The 11,660-nt window shown below is 43.7% G+C and overlaps 1 protein-coding gene across 1 annotated transcript in view; it reads left to right on the top strand.

The window, feature by feature from the left end:
* Nucleotides 1–11,660, top strand: part of ADCY5 (adenylate cyclase 5) — a 213,845-nt gene that overhangs the window by 186,005 nt on the left and 16,180 nt on the right. The window contains exons 11-13 of the mRNA XM_014306405.2: nt 1,591–1,735; nt 3,377–3,474; nt 6,189–6,276. Of these exons, the coding sequence (XP_014161880.1) occupies nt 1,591–1,735; nt 3,377–3,474; nt 6,189–6,276 (331 nt within the window). The remainder of the gene's footprint in view (nt 1–1,590; nt 1,736–3,376; nt 3,475–6,188; nt 6,277–11,660) is intronic.

The following is an 11,660-nucleotide window of genomic DNA, read 5'->3' on the forward strand; positions in this document are numbered from 1 at the left end:
TCCCCCAACCCCTTTGAAATACTAAGGTTGGCTAAAATAGAGATTAGACCTTGAGACAAATTAGGCTTGTAACTGCTGTATAGGCACTGAGTAGATGCCACTGGTGTGCTGTCATGACCCAGCTGAGGTGCAGACACATTCAGCTTGTTAGCTGGGTCAAGGAGTGGTAGAATGGAAATGAGCAGATAGACCTGATTTATTTTTCTCTTGCCAGGAGATGCACAGAAGAGTTGAGGTACAGAGGGCTTCTTAAAATCTGATCCAGTTTTGCAGAAAGCTTTGAAAGAGCCTTCCTTTTGGAAAGGGATCTTTAACTTTTAAAACAGAGTCACATTCTGGTTTGTGAGCTGCTTTCCAGCACAGCCTTACCTGTGGGAGCCTGCTGGCTGCAGCACAGAGTGCATTGTGTGCTCTGGTGCAGTACAAATGAAACCAGGGAAATAAAGCAGAGTAGCTTCTCATCGTGCTTGTCAGACCCCAGGATTCTTCCTCCAGAGCTGGGGAGGGGCACACAGCAGGAGCCCAGAGTTGCTGTGGCACCGTGGGGTTTGCACACAGAAATAGTTATCTGCTGGAATATACCCCAGTGCAAGGGAGGGGCATATTCCAGTGGATAACTATTGGCAAACCCTGGGGATAACCTGGGCAATCATGCAAGCAGAGCAGAAAAACAGCACTTCAGGATTAGCTTTTAATTTCTGCCTATAGCTCGTTTGAGGGCAGGCCATTAAAGTGACAGCATCAAGTCATTAAAATACTGTTAGATTTTAAAAATAACTAGAATCTGGGGAGGTGCTTCAGGTTTCCTGATCCTCAGTGCAAAACACCTCAGGACAATTAAGTTTACAGTGTTATTTTTTCTCAACAGTTTTTGAAAGTCAGCTTCATTTTTCTTGAGCTACAGCAGAGATTCAGAAAAACAGTGGCACAAAAGATTATAATCTTGTTCCACATATTTAGAAAGCAGACTCAAATTTGTATTTTTTTTTTCTTCTGTTGCCTTTTGCAACCTTTTCTTAAGTAAATATCTTGTAAACAGATTTTTCTTTCTGTTTTATGCTTTATACTCATAAGTAACTGTGTGAAGGGGAGTCAGGCCACATTTTTTTCCCCAAATGTTTGTTCTGTAAACAATTTTTTTCTCAAAAAGGGAAAATTGTTCAAGCTTGGAAATTTTCATAGAAATACTTACAGAAATTGTTATTAGAAAGCATGAAATATGACTGGAGGCATAAATTATTTTTTTCAGTGCAGGCACTAACAGCTACAGCAGTGCAGGGAAGGATAAGTCAGAGGACAAGGGGAAGGAGGCTACCCAGTGGTTTTAGATAATGAGGGATGGAAATGAGACCTGAGTGCAAGGAAAAGGATGTAGTATAGAAACAGGGTAAATAAATAGAAGCCTTGTAGTAATGACTGGGGACTGGCAGTGAGCTCTAGAGCCGATACCACTCCCTCTCTGCTCCCAGTCCCTCTCCCAGCTGGAGCAAAATGCCATTAACCTCCAGCTCACTATACACTGCAATAACACACGGTGCAGAGGCAGAAATTACCTTGTGCTCTTATGCTCCCTTTCCATGGCATCCCCAGGAGCACCCAGGAGAGCATGAACCCAGAGGATGAAGTGGATGAGTTTCTGGGCCGGGCCATCGACGCCAGAAGCATCGATCGGTTACGCTCGGAGCACGTGCGCAAATTCCTCTTAACATTCAGGGAGCCTGACCTGGAGAAAAAGGTAACGCTGTCCAAAAACCTGCACTGGGTCAGCCAGGCTTGTTAGGAGCTTTAATTCTCCTGCAGAAAGTCAGGCTGCTATATCTAGGGTTTAAGCTGTGCTGGGTGCTGGAGGTGGGGTTGTGATTTTTAAAAATCCATGCTTCTTCATGGAAACTTTAATATAACTTGTCCTAAAAAAGTCACAGTCATCTGAAGGGAGCACTGGTCGGGAAAGCCAGTTCTATCAGACACACATGAATGTGCAGTGATAAGCAGTAAAGGGAATCCAGAATAAACCAGATTTTTTTCTCTGACTTTCAGACTCCAAACTGAGATTGCAGCCACCCCTTATCTCCTTCAAATCACTGGAGAAACCCACTTCAGCCTACCTAAGCTCTTCTGGAGGGATTCCTCCTCTGGAGGGACTCCTCTGGAGGGACTTTTTCCTGCCCTTTGTCCCCAAAGAGCCCCAGGTACTATTAGGGCTCATTGGGATGCAATCTGTACTCTGGATATTTTTGGGAGCCCATTTTAAGCAAGAAGTAGTTCTCTATCCCACAAATGTGAGAAAGGGGAGTAACAGACCTCAAGCTCATGAGCAGTTGATTTCATCCTGATCTGGTTTCAGATATTGCTGTCAGGCAAAAATCATTTCCCTGACAATATAGTAGAGACTATCTGTTATCATCAGCTCTAGATGGCTGCAAAGTTAAATTTCCAAGTCTAATTTCTAAGTCTAGAGGTACCTGGATGACATTATTAAAGGTACCATAAGAAATGGTGGGTTTAATTGCACAAAGAAAGTAATCCTTTTTTCTTTCATTTTTTATTCAAGCACATATCCTTAGCATGCTTGAGTGGTCTGTGGGTTAAACTCATTATTCCATGGAAAACACTTCATAATAAGTCTGCACTAATTATTTTATAATTTTATTTAGAAACAGTCTTTCCTTGACAAGAATGACTACCAATTACAAAAGCAGAGCTTTTGAGGATTTACAGCTGTTCAATGAATCAGTGTGGGACTGGATAAAAGCTCGAGCATGTAATTTCCCCCCACTCCTCCTCTTCAATTTTACAGCTGAAAACTGCCAGGGAAATTAGCGGTTCACCTGTTCAGAGCACCTTTTATTTTGTGGTTCAAACACTGATATGGTCTGTGCTGAGAACTGAGCTCCAAGCTAAAGAAAGCATCTCTGGGAATGGGGTGCAGCTCCCACGTGGCTGATATGACAAGAAGCTGGAAGGAGTGACTGTGTGACAAGCACAGCAGCCTTGCACTGCCCCCAGAACAAGTCAGTCATCTGCACAAATGCAAGGTTTTCTCATCAGCAGCATTTGTCCCTCTTGGAGGAAACTTCCCATGCAAGAAGTTTAGGTCTGATGACAGTGACCTAGAATCTTGGTCCCAGATAATCCATTTCTGTTCCGCTCGTGCAAGGGGCAGCTGGTGAATCCTCTCTTCACCCAGCTCTGTGGGTTTCTTCCCTGGCCTTTGGGCCTGTTCAAGTCCTTACAGATTGCCTGGGGGAGAAGGGGAGTGGGGATGTTGTTTTGTACCAGCACTGCTTTCCAAGGACCTAGACAAAAACCAAGTAAGAAGTTTTTGTTGGCAGCCAGTCAGATTTCCCACTAACACAACAACTGTGTTTTTTTGCAGTACTCCAAGCAGGTGGATGACAGGTTTGGAGCCTATGTGGCTTGTGCCTCCCTAGTCTTCCTCTTCATCTGCTTTGTTCAAATCATAATCATGCCACAGTGAGTACCCTTTCATCCCTTTGCTCCCACCTGCTCCCCTCCTCTATTCCAGCCTACTTTTCTTTGTTTTTTCCTTGAAAATTCAGAACTCCAAGGGGAAGAGAAAAATCCTTAAATAATTCATGCTCAAGTGATGCATGGTGCTTATTGTTTTCACCCATTTCTAGTGCAGATTAAAACCTCCTCACTGGCATGTGAAGATTTCTGTTTCCCCGAAGTGATTTCTCTTATAATTTACCTTGGTCTTAGGAAATTCAGTTCAGCACATTTATAAGCCTGTGGAAAACAAATATCACTGAGTAGGAAGGATTGGCTACCAAGGCATAGCTCACACTCATAGCCCAAGGCTGGGCTGCCCTCTTGTCTAAACACATTGGGACAGGGAGCTGGAAACCCATCACAGCCTCATTGCTCAGAGCACAGAGGTCTCAGGATCTGCTTAGCAAATGGGGATAATCTCTCATATATTTATTCCTCTGGACTCAGAGCAGCTGGCCAAGAGGAGAGACAGAGAGGAGGTTGAGCTGCACATGCCTGAGCTTGTGGCTCACTCCAGGTTTAAGAGTTGCAGTCATTTCTTTTCCCAAGGCAAGAATGGCATAAGCTCCTCAGGGCCGTGGGGCACAGTGCTCTTGGCCCACTGCACTGGTCTGCAGCTTTGTCTGCAAGGCACAGCTCAACCCACTAAATCTTTTCCAGCAGTGAGGTCTGCAGAAATGGGACTTCTCAAAGAGTTCTTTAAAAGTCACTTAAAATTACAGCATGTGGGTATTTCCTATAATCTGGTTTAGTAGCAATAATACACCATTCACTGAGCAATGCTGTGTTGGAAATAAATTTAGAGTTAGTAATTTTTAAACTGAAGAATGAGATCACAGAAGCTATGAAAAGGCTCCAAATTTATCTTCCTTACAAGAAGACAAAAAAATGTCCCTGAAGAGAGCTCCAGCACTATTTTATGCCATCACAACTGTTTTCTATGTCTGTTCCCACCACTCTTTTTAGACTAGAGACTGGTTTGCAGTGCTCAGATCAGATATTCAGAAGGTCACAGAAATAACACATAGTCTGATGTTTATCATTCACTCTCCCAGGCACAAGTGCTCACAGAAGGATTGAATCAGCAAAATAACATCGGGACAAATGCACAATGTAAACAGACAGGTCTGCTTTGGGAAACTGCAAGTGAAGCTGAAAGAGGCTCAAAATTGGAACTAGATAATTCCCAGCAATTAATGCAATGTTAATTACATCCAAAAATGTTCTCTGAGAGTAACTAATTTAACAGGGGCTTACACTTTGGACTTCTAGATATTGCTGTCATAACTTCACACGTGCAGAGGCCCTCTACCAACCTTGTATTACTCATCAAGCTCCCTAAGCAGCCACTATGCTGTCTCCATAAAACCCAGTTTAACATTTAAATGACAACTTGACAATTCCTCATGTGTGGCAGCCATATGGCTGCCTCCTTTGTATTACGCAGGAGCCCATCCCTTATGGCAGTGTGGTGTAAATGTTGTGCTGTTCAGTCTCCTTCCATGCTGCCCATAAGGAGGGTGGTTGTTTATTTGGGGCTTTTCTTGCAAGTTCTGAAGTGTCCTTAGTCAGCCTGGCCTGTCTGTTTGGTTCAAGAGTAAATAAAATTCTATAATTTAACTGTAGGTCAGATACACTTCCCTTCACTTTTTGCTTTGTTTTTCCTTATATTTCAGTTGCATAGCTTTGGTCTTTTATTGAACACCAAGTGAAACCACAGGTGCATATGTGTCACCATCAGAGCTTCATGAAAGACACACCGTGGAATCTGAATTTGAAACTAGAGACAGAATGTCAGTGTCAATTTATTATGATAAAGAGGAATTTCTTTAAGGAATTTCAAAAAAAGCTCAAACAGTGAATTAGCAAGTACAATTATCCTAGTAGTCACAAGAGAACACAGAGACCAGCTGGCTTTGGTGTTGTTGCCCTCAATGTCACATTGCAAGAGTACTTCCTTTAGATTATGAACAAGGCTGACTCCTGGGAGGGGGCCTATCCTGTCACACTGAGACCAATCACTGGGAAATTGGTGTTGAATCTCTTTGTGAGGAAAACAGATGAAAATTCACAGTACAAAGTTGGCCCTGGAATCCTCTTTGTACTTCAAAGTTGGGAGGAGCAGGAACCTCTCAAGCTGGCCAAGATAAGGCTGTTATCCCTGACTATCCTTATGCTGTGCTTGCTCACATCCCAGGCACCAGACAGAGCACAGAGAGTGGTGCTGCACAGACATTCCCTGTGCAAGACAGGAAGCCATTCCCACTGAGATTATTCCCACCCAGCTGCACCTCAGCACTCAGCCTAACTTCCTTCCCAGGGGTGCCCTGCCCACAGCCAGCTGGGGGCTGACCTGCCACAACAAGTTCTTCTGTCACCTCCTCTAGTGCATGAAATGTGTTTGAGTCCCACCTCTGTCACCCCAGCAGGAAGGTGATTGCTGTAAAAGATGCAGCATTCTCTGTTCTGCAGCCTGTCTGAATAATTCTAAATAGGCCAGAGTATCCTTTGGTATTCCAGGCACCTCGTGTCTCCCACAGCTATCCTAATTGGAAAGCCTGTGCAGTGTGTCATAGCTTGTACAAATGTGTTCTGGAGAGCAGAGCTGGAGCTATTCTACACAATGTGCATTTAAAAAACAAAACCAAACCAACCAAACTTCTCCTTGATTTCAGCTCTACATTTATGCTGGGTTTTTACCTGACCTGTTTCGTGATCCTGACCACGGTGGTGTTTGTTTCAGTCATTTACTCCTGTGTAAAGGTGAGTACTGTGGTTTCTTTGTAGTCCTCTGCCTAAGATAACCAGATCAGCAATCTGCTTCTTCAGCTAACAGAGTGTGTTTTGTTAGCCATCCTTTCCACACTATGTGATAAGGGTTACAGAAAAAGCCTTTGATAAGGCAGAATGAACTGCAAACAGATGCTAGGGTTGGCATCTCTGTAGCTCAGCAAGAAGTAATCACTCTGTGGATCTGCATGTCTATTAAGTCCCCTGCAGACACTCTCATATTGATATCAGAAGAGCACATTTTCCAAACCCTGACCATTCATTTCCTCCCAGTAAACTTCCTGCAGCGTTGCCTGTGTGCTGGCCCCTGCTGCATATGCCTGTTTGGGTAGGCAGATAATCAGAAGCAGAATATCATCAAGGAAAAATGTCCTGGAGGGAAGTAAAAGCCATAAACATATAGAATTTTATCAGCCTTTCTCACATGAGTGTACAGAGCTTCAACATTCGCTGGGCTCTTTCTTGTAGCTGCCTTTGATCAGAAAAGAAATACATTGTATGAAGTCCAAAAACATATTAATTCTTCTTATCAGCCTGTGGTAAACTGGCAGTGAGCACTGTGGGAAGGATGCTGTGCTCATCCATTTCACTCAAAGGTGTTCCTATTAAAAACATGGATGTGTTTCAGGTTTAGGGATCCTTCTAGTCTAGAAGTGTCTGAACATGGAACACACTCAGATTCAGGTTCCTTAGCCCAAGCTTAGCTTTGTTCCTCAGTGCCTGGAAAAAAATAGCTCAGTAGCATTATGTTTCCAGCAGAAGAAACAGTGGGATAATGGATAATGTCAGGCAGATGATTTGTCTCACTTTAATTATCTTCTCTGTGCCATTTTCAACAGTTGAATGTGGGTGCTCTTGACAGACTTGCACCTTACATGTCTTTTTGATTTTTTTTAAGTTAAATTTGGAAATTAAGCTTTGCCTTCTCATATAATAAGAGCTGCAGAGTGTTCCCAGTGACAGGAGCTTCAACTACTATTTGAAGTTAACTACTCACTCACAGGGTTTCCTTTGGCCTCATGACAATATTAAAGGGAGCCTAGTTTCTAAGTGCAGCATCCCATTGGTCTGGCTTGTTTACCAGCAATGAGAAGCAGAGTCAGAAATAACACTGCTGATAGGAAGGCTTGGGTGCCCTGAGCTGGGAAATGGTACCCACAGATGCCTGGTTGCATTTGGTGTGTCCATTGCACTTGAGGATGCTACTGAAAATCATCCATTTGTAAACAGCTATCAGCAGTTAATGTGATTAGCAGTTAATTAACCACCAATGTGACAAGATTCAGGTCACAGCCACAGTGAACTTGGGAATTTGGTGCTGAGCTGTGCTGCAGGTCTCTGGCAGCACCATCCCAGCACTCTGCCAGCCAAGCAGGGCCACCCCAAGTCCCTGGTTCTGCTGGGACAGGATCTGGGGCAGGCCTGGAGCTCTGGAGCACCCCAGCTGCCTGACTTGCCACCAGCCAGGTTCCAAGGCTCAGAGCTGTTTGTCACCCACTGGCAGTTACAGGCCACTGCCACACACTGACAGCAGCACTCAATTCTTCTGTCTTCATTCAAATCCTCTGGTTGTGGTTTGGGCTTTTTGGTTAAAATCATTACTGATCTTAATTACTGATTAATTTAAAAGGCACACAGGACTTTTCAGTCCCTGGGATGTTAGGCAGATTTCATTCTTGCTTTCTTTGTCTTGATCTTCCAAATTCCTGTAGAAAAGCTCTGTTCAGTGGTACCTCCAACTGTTTCTAGGCTGGCTTTGCCTCAGTGCATAGGCTCTGGATGCACAAGACATCAGAGGGAATTCAGAATAACATCAGAATTTAATGGGATTTTCTGAAGCCCCTGACATTTCCAGCAGTGAGTTTTCATCCCCACAACATACTCATGTGTAACATCCAGTGTGGCTTCTATGCAGAGATTGCAAATATTGAAAATATTGGGCCTTCTAGCTTTGGTTCCTTTCTGATTACCCCTTCTTAGTGCTCCAAATTAGCCTCTGCTGACAACACCTGATTATGAGATGGCTTGTTTAGGGAACAGGTACTTCTAGCTTGTCAGCTCCACGTCTGATGGCAGCAGCTCCTAATAGCTGCAGCCCACTTCTGTCATCCAGAACAACATCTTTGTGTTTCAAGTCTTTGATTTTTAAGCAGTGGGTTCACCCAGCCCTTGGATAAGGGGTATTTTATTTCTGTACTCCACATTGCTCCAGGAAACACACACCTGCAGAAGGAAGGCAGTTTTGCAGATCCTTCAGATGAAACCCCTGAAGACAGGGATGTCAGCATTGTTTGCTTTGTTTCACACTCAGATGTGGGAGAGGAGAGCATGTGTTTTAAATACCAGTGGTTCATTCCACACAAAGTTGGAAAGCAGGTGTTCACCCCAGGACATCAGCATAAGCATAACTTTTGCCTGTTTGCTGTGCTGTTACATGATAAGTGTCTCTTTTTTCTTCCTCTTTCCAGCTTTCATGTGAGATTTCCCCTCCCTGTTTTGGCCTCTCCAGCTCTGCCTTTGACAGTGGCCAGCAGGCTCTTTCTGAACAGCTTGATCATGTTTTATTTTCTTTTGCTGTCATTATTATCTTCCACTATAAAATTCTCCATGGACTAGAAGTTGATCCTGGAACTGCCAGCACAGCCAGCTTGGCTTTCCAAGTTTCTTCAGCTGTAATAAACAAGAGAGTTCCAGTTCTTTGCTTTGATGCTCCATGAAGTCTTGGCCACTGTGAGGTGGTGTCCCTTCCCAATAGAGTCTAAGGTCATGGGAACCAGGGTCCCTTCTCAAATACTCTGCTGACAGACATCTGTTTTGCTACTAACTTATCAAGTTTGTGGTTTTTTCTTAAAATCCTTTAACTTCTGGTATCTACACTGCTGTGTGGAATTCAACTCCTTGCATGGCTCTGGGAGAACACAGGAGAGAAATTTCAAGTTATCCTTTATGAGAAAATAAGCTTTTCTGTAGCTCTACATGGGTGTAGCTTGCCCATCACATCCTTTGCCTCCAGAAGCTCGTCTAGATGCTCCTAAAGCATTAGGGTTTTTTGTCTCAATCAGGAAAATAAAACCCTCTGAAAACTGTACTTTTTTAATAGACTAATAAATCACTTTGAAATAAGTTACAGAAATGGATTTGCAACATCAAGTTGCCTGGAGATGTTGTCTTTTACTGCAGAAGCATCTTAATGTACTTCAAAATGACTCAAAGGCTTTTATTACAAATTGAAAAATCAGACCTTAAAGACCTCATCTTACAACATAACAGCAATTATCTAAGCAGTTTTCCATACCCACACTAGATGTTAAGAAGACAAAAAGAAAAAATATTTCTCTTCTGTCCTACATCAGCTGTTGTTCCAAAGAATTGACTTTATTTAGAGTAATTTCATCATGCAAATGACTGGAGGTTATGGATTATTTTCAGTGTCACATACTACTTGTTGGATCAGTTTTTAAACCTGTACTTTCACCTGCACAGCAGTGCCCTTTCTTCACCTGCACTTACACATTTCAATTCAGAGTGAGCTGGTATCAACTGGAAAATCCAATTTTCTTTTTTCCCACTGTGGTTATTTTTCTTTTCAAGAGTGCTAATGAGTGACTTCACCCTGTGTGGCTGCCCAAACATGGATCTCAGCTGCCCAGATGGATCACATCCTTTCTCTCAGCCCCTTCTCAGGAGTGCACATGGGTCTGGGAGTTGCCATTTCATCAGATCCCTGTTTGTCACTCAGGCAGGATTCGAGTGTCACTTTGGACAGTACAAGCCAATGGGCCAACCAGCAGTGCTGCTTGGATTTTCACTGTACTGCAATGTCCTGCTTCTTTTACAAGCACAGAAGAGGTCTTATTTTTGGTTTTTTTGGAAAATGGGAGGGAAAGTAATCTTCTTTCCTTTTTTTCTGCTTTTGTGCTCTACCCCTGACTTGTGGATGTTTTTAAGGGAGAAGCACTGCAAGAATGGAGCTGAATTGTCAGACCTGAGCTAGGCTCCCCAGGTCTATCACAGAAGTCCTTCAAGCTGCAGGTGTTCCTGGTCTCCAGCTGCCTCTGGGAAATGGGGAGAGCGTGACTCATGTGACAGATCCCCCACAAGTGTTCATGAGGCAGAGGTTCCTCAAAGGCATGGCATGACTGTGTTGTTACACTCTCAAGTGCAGCCCTGACCTCCTATGGGTTTTGGCATTTCTTTCTTCTTCAGGACTTTTCCCAGCTGTACTTGTTTACTGACCTAAAATTTTTCCTAGTTTCCAAAGAAATGAGAACCAAGATTAATACAAAGAAAACATGTTTTCATTAGAATTCAAGTGTCTTCCACTGATCGCTTTGCTTGATATCTCAGGCTTGGTTCAAAGTCAGGCTTTTTTGGGATTGTTGGCAGCAGGGGCTTGAGCCAAGATCCACAACAAAAAACTCCAAAGTTTTATTTAGGTGCCTGATTTCCCAGAGATTACAGATGGAGGCTAGATCCCTGAATACCTTTGTGGAGCTTGGCCTTGTGGCCTAAACAAAGAGGTGGCAGGAAAACCTGTCCTCACTAATCTAGTGAGAAAACTGTCTAAATTCAGTACAGATCCTCCTTCTCTTTCCAAATCCTATAAGGGCTAGAGCAGAGGAAAGCCCCATTGGATTTTCCATAACCCTCTTCTAGTAGGGATCTGCTAGCTGACATCTGTGTGGAAGCAGCTGGACATGGTAGGGCAAAGGGATATTTTGGTTCGTGGCTTATCAACATAGCTAAGGATTTCTATGTCACCAGGGTTTATTTGTGAGAGAAAGGTGTTTCCCTTTGTTTTATAGTGGCTGCCACTGAGCCTGAAGAATTGCATAAGCTTCCAGTGCATTTCAATCAATCCTCATTCACAGCAAATAAGTTACAACCCTCCTTTCCCCTTTTCTCCAGTCCCCCACAGAGCCTTGTTCTCTCCTTTCACCTGGAGCATGTGCTGGTAGCAGGTGAAATCAACTCTTTCAAAACTCTTGCCACAGCCTCTCCCTGCCTCTGTAGAGAGTCTCCAGCTAATCAGCTGCAGCACTCGGTAATTACACTGCAGGGCTGCTGTGTGGGAAGCACAGCACTGACAAAATGTTGCATACCCAAAGATGTAAGAGTGAAGGATAAAAGGGAAAAGCAAGACTTTTAATAGAAACATTAGTCATAGTTAAATTGCAGTGCCATGGCGCTGTGCTGCTGTTTCTTTGTGTCTCTAAAAATACCCTCTAGTGGCTTGGTTATTGGTGCAGTGAGTAAGGGAGGGGAGAGCTGGGCTCTGGAAAAGGCTTTGGTGGTGCTGGGCAGAGCCCCTCTGGGGCTTGGGTGGTGTGGAGGGGCAGGGCACTGTGGGATGAAAA

The sequence above is a fragment of the Geospiza fortis genome, unplaced genomic scaffold (assembly GCF_000277835.1).
Source record: "Geospiza fortis unplaced genomic scaffold, GeoFor_1.0 scaffold112, whole genome shotgun sequence".
NCBI classification, from domain to species: domain Eukaryota; kingdom Metazoa; phylum Chordata; class Aves; order Passeriformes; family Thraupidae; genus Geospiza; species Geospiza fortis.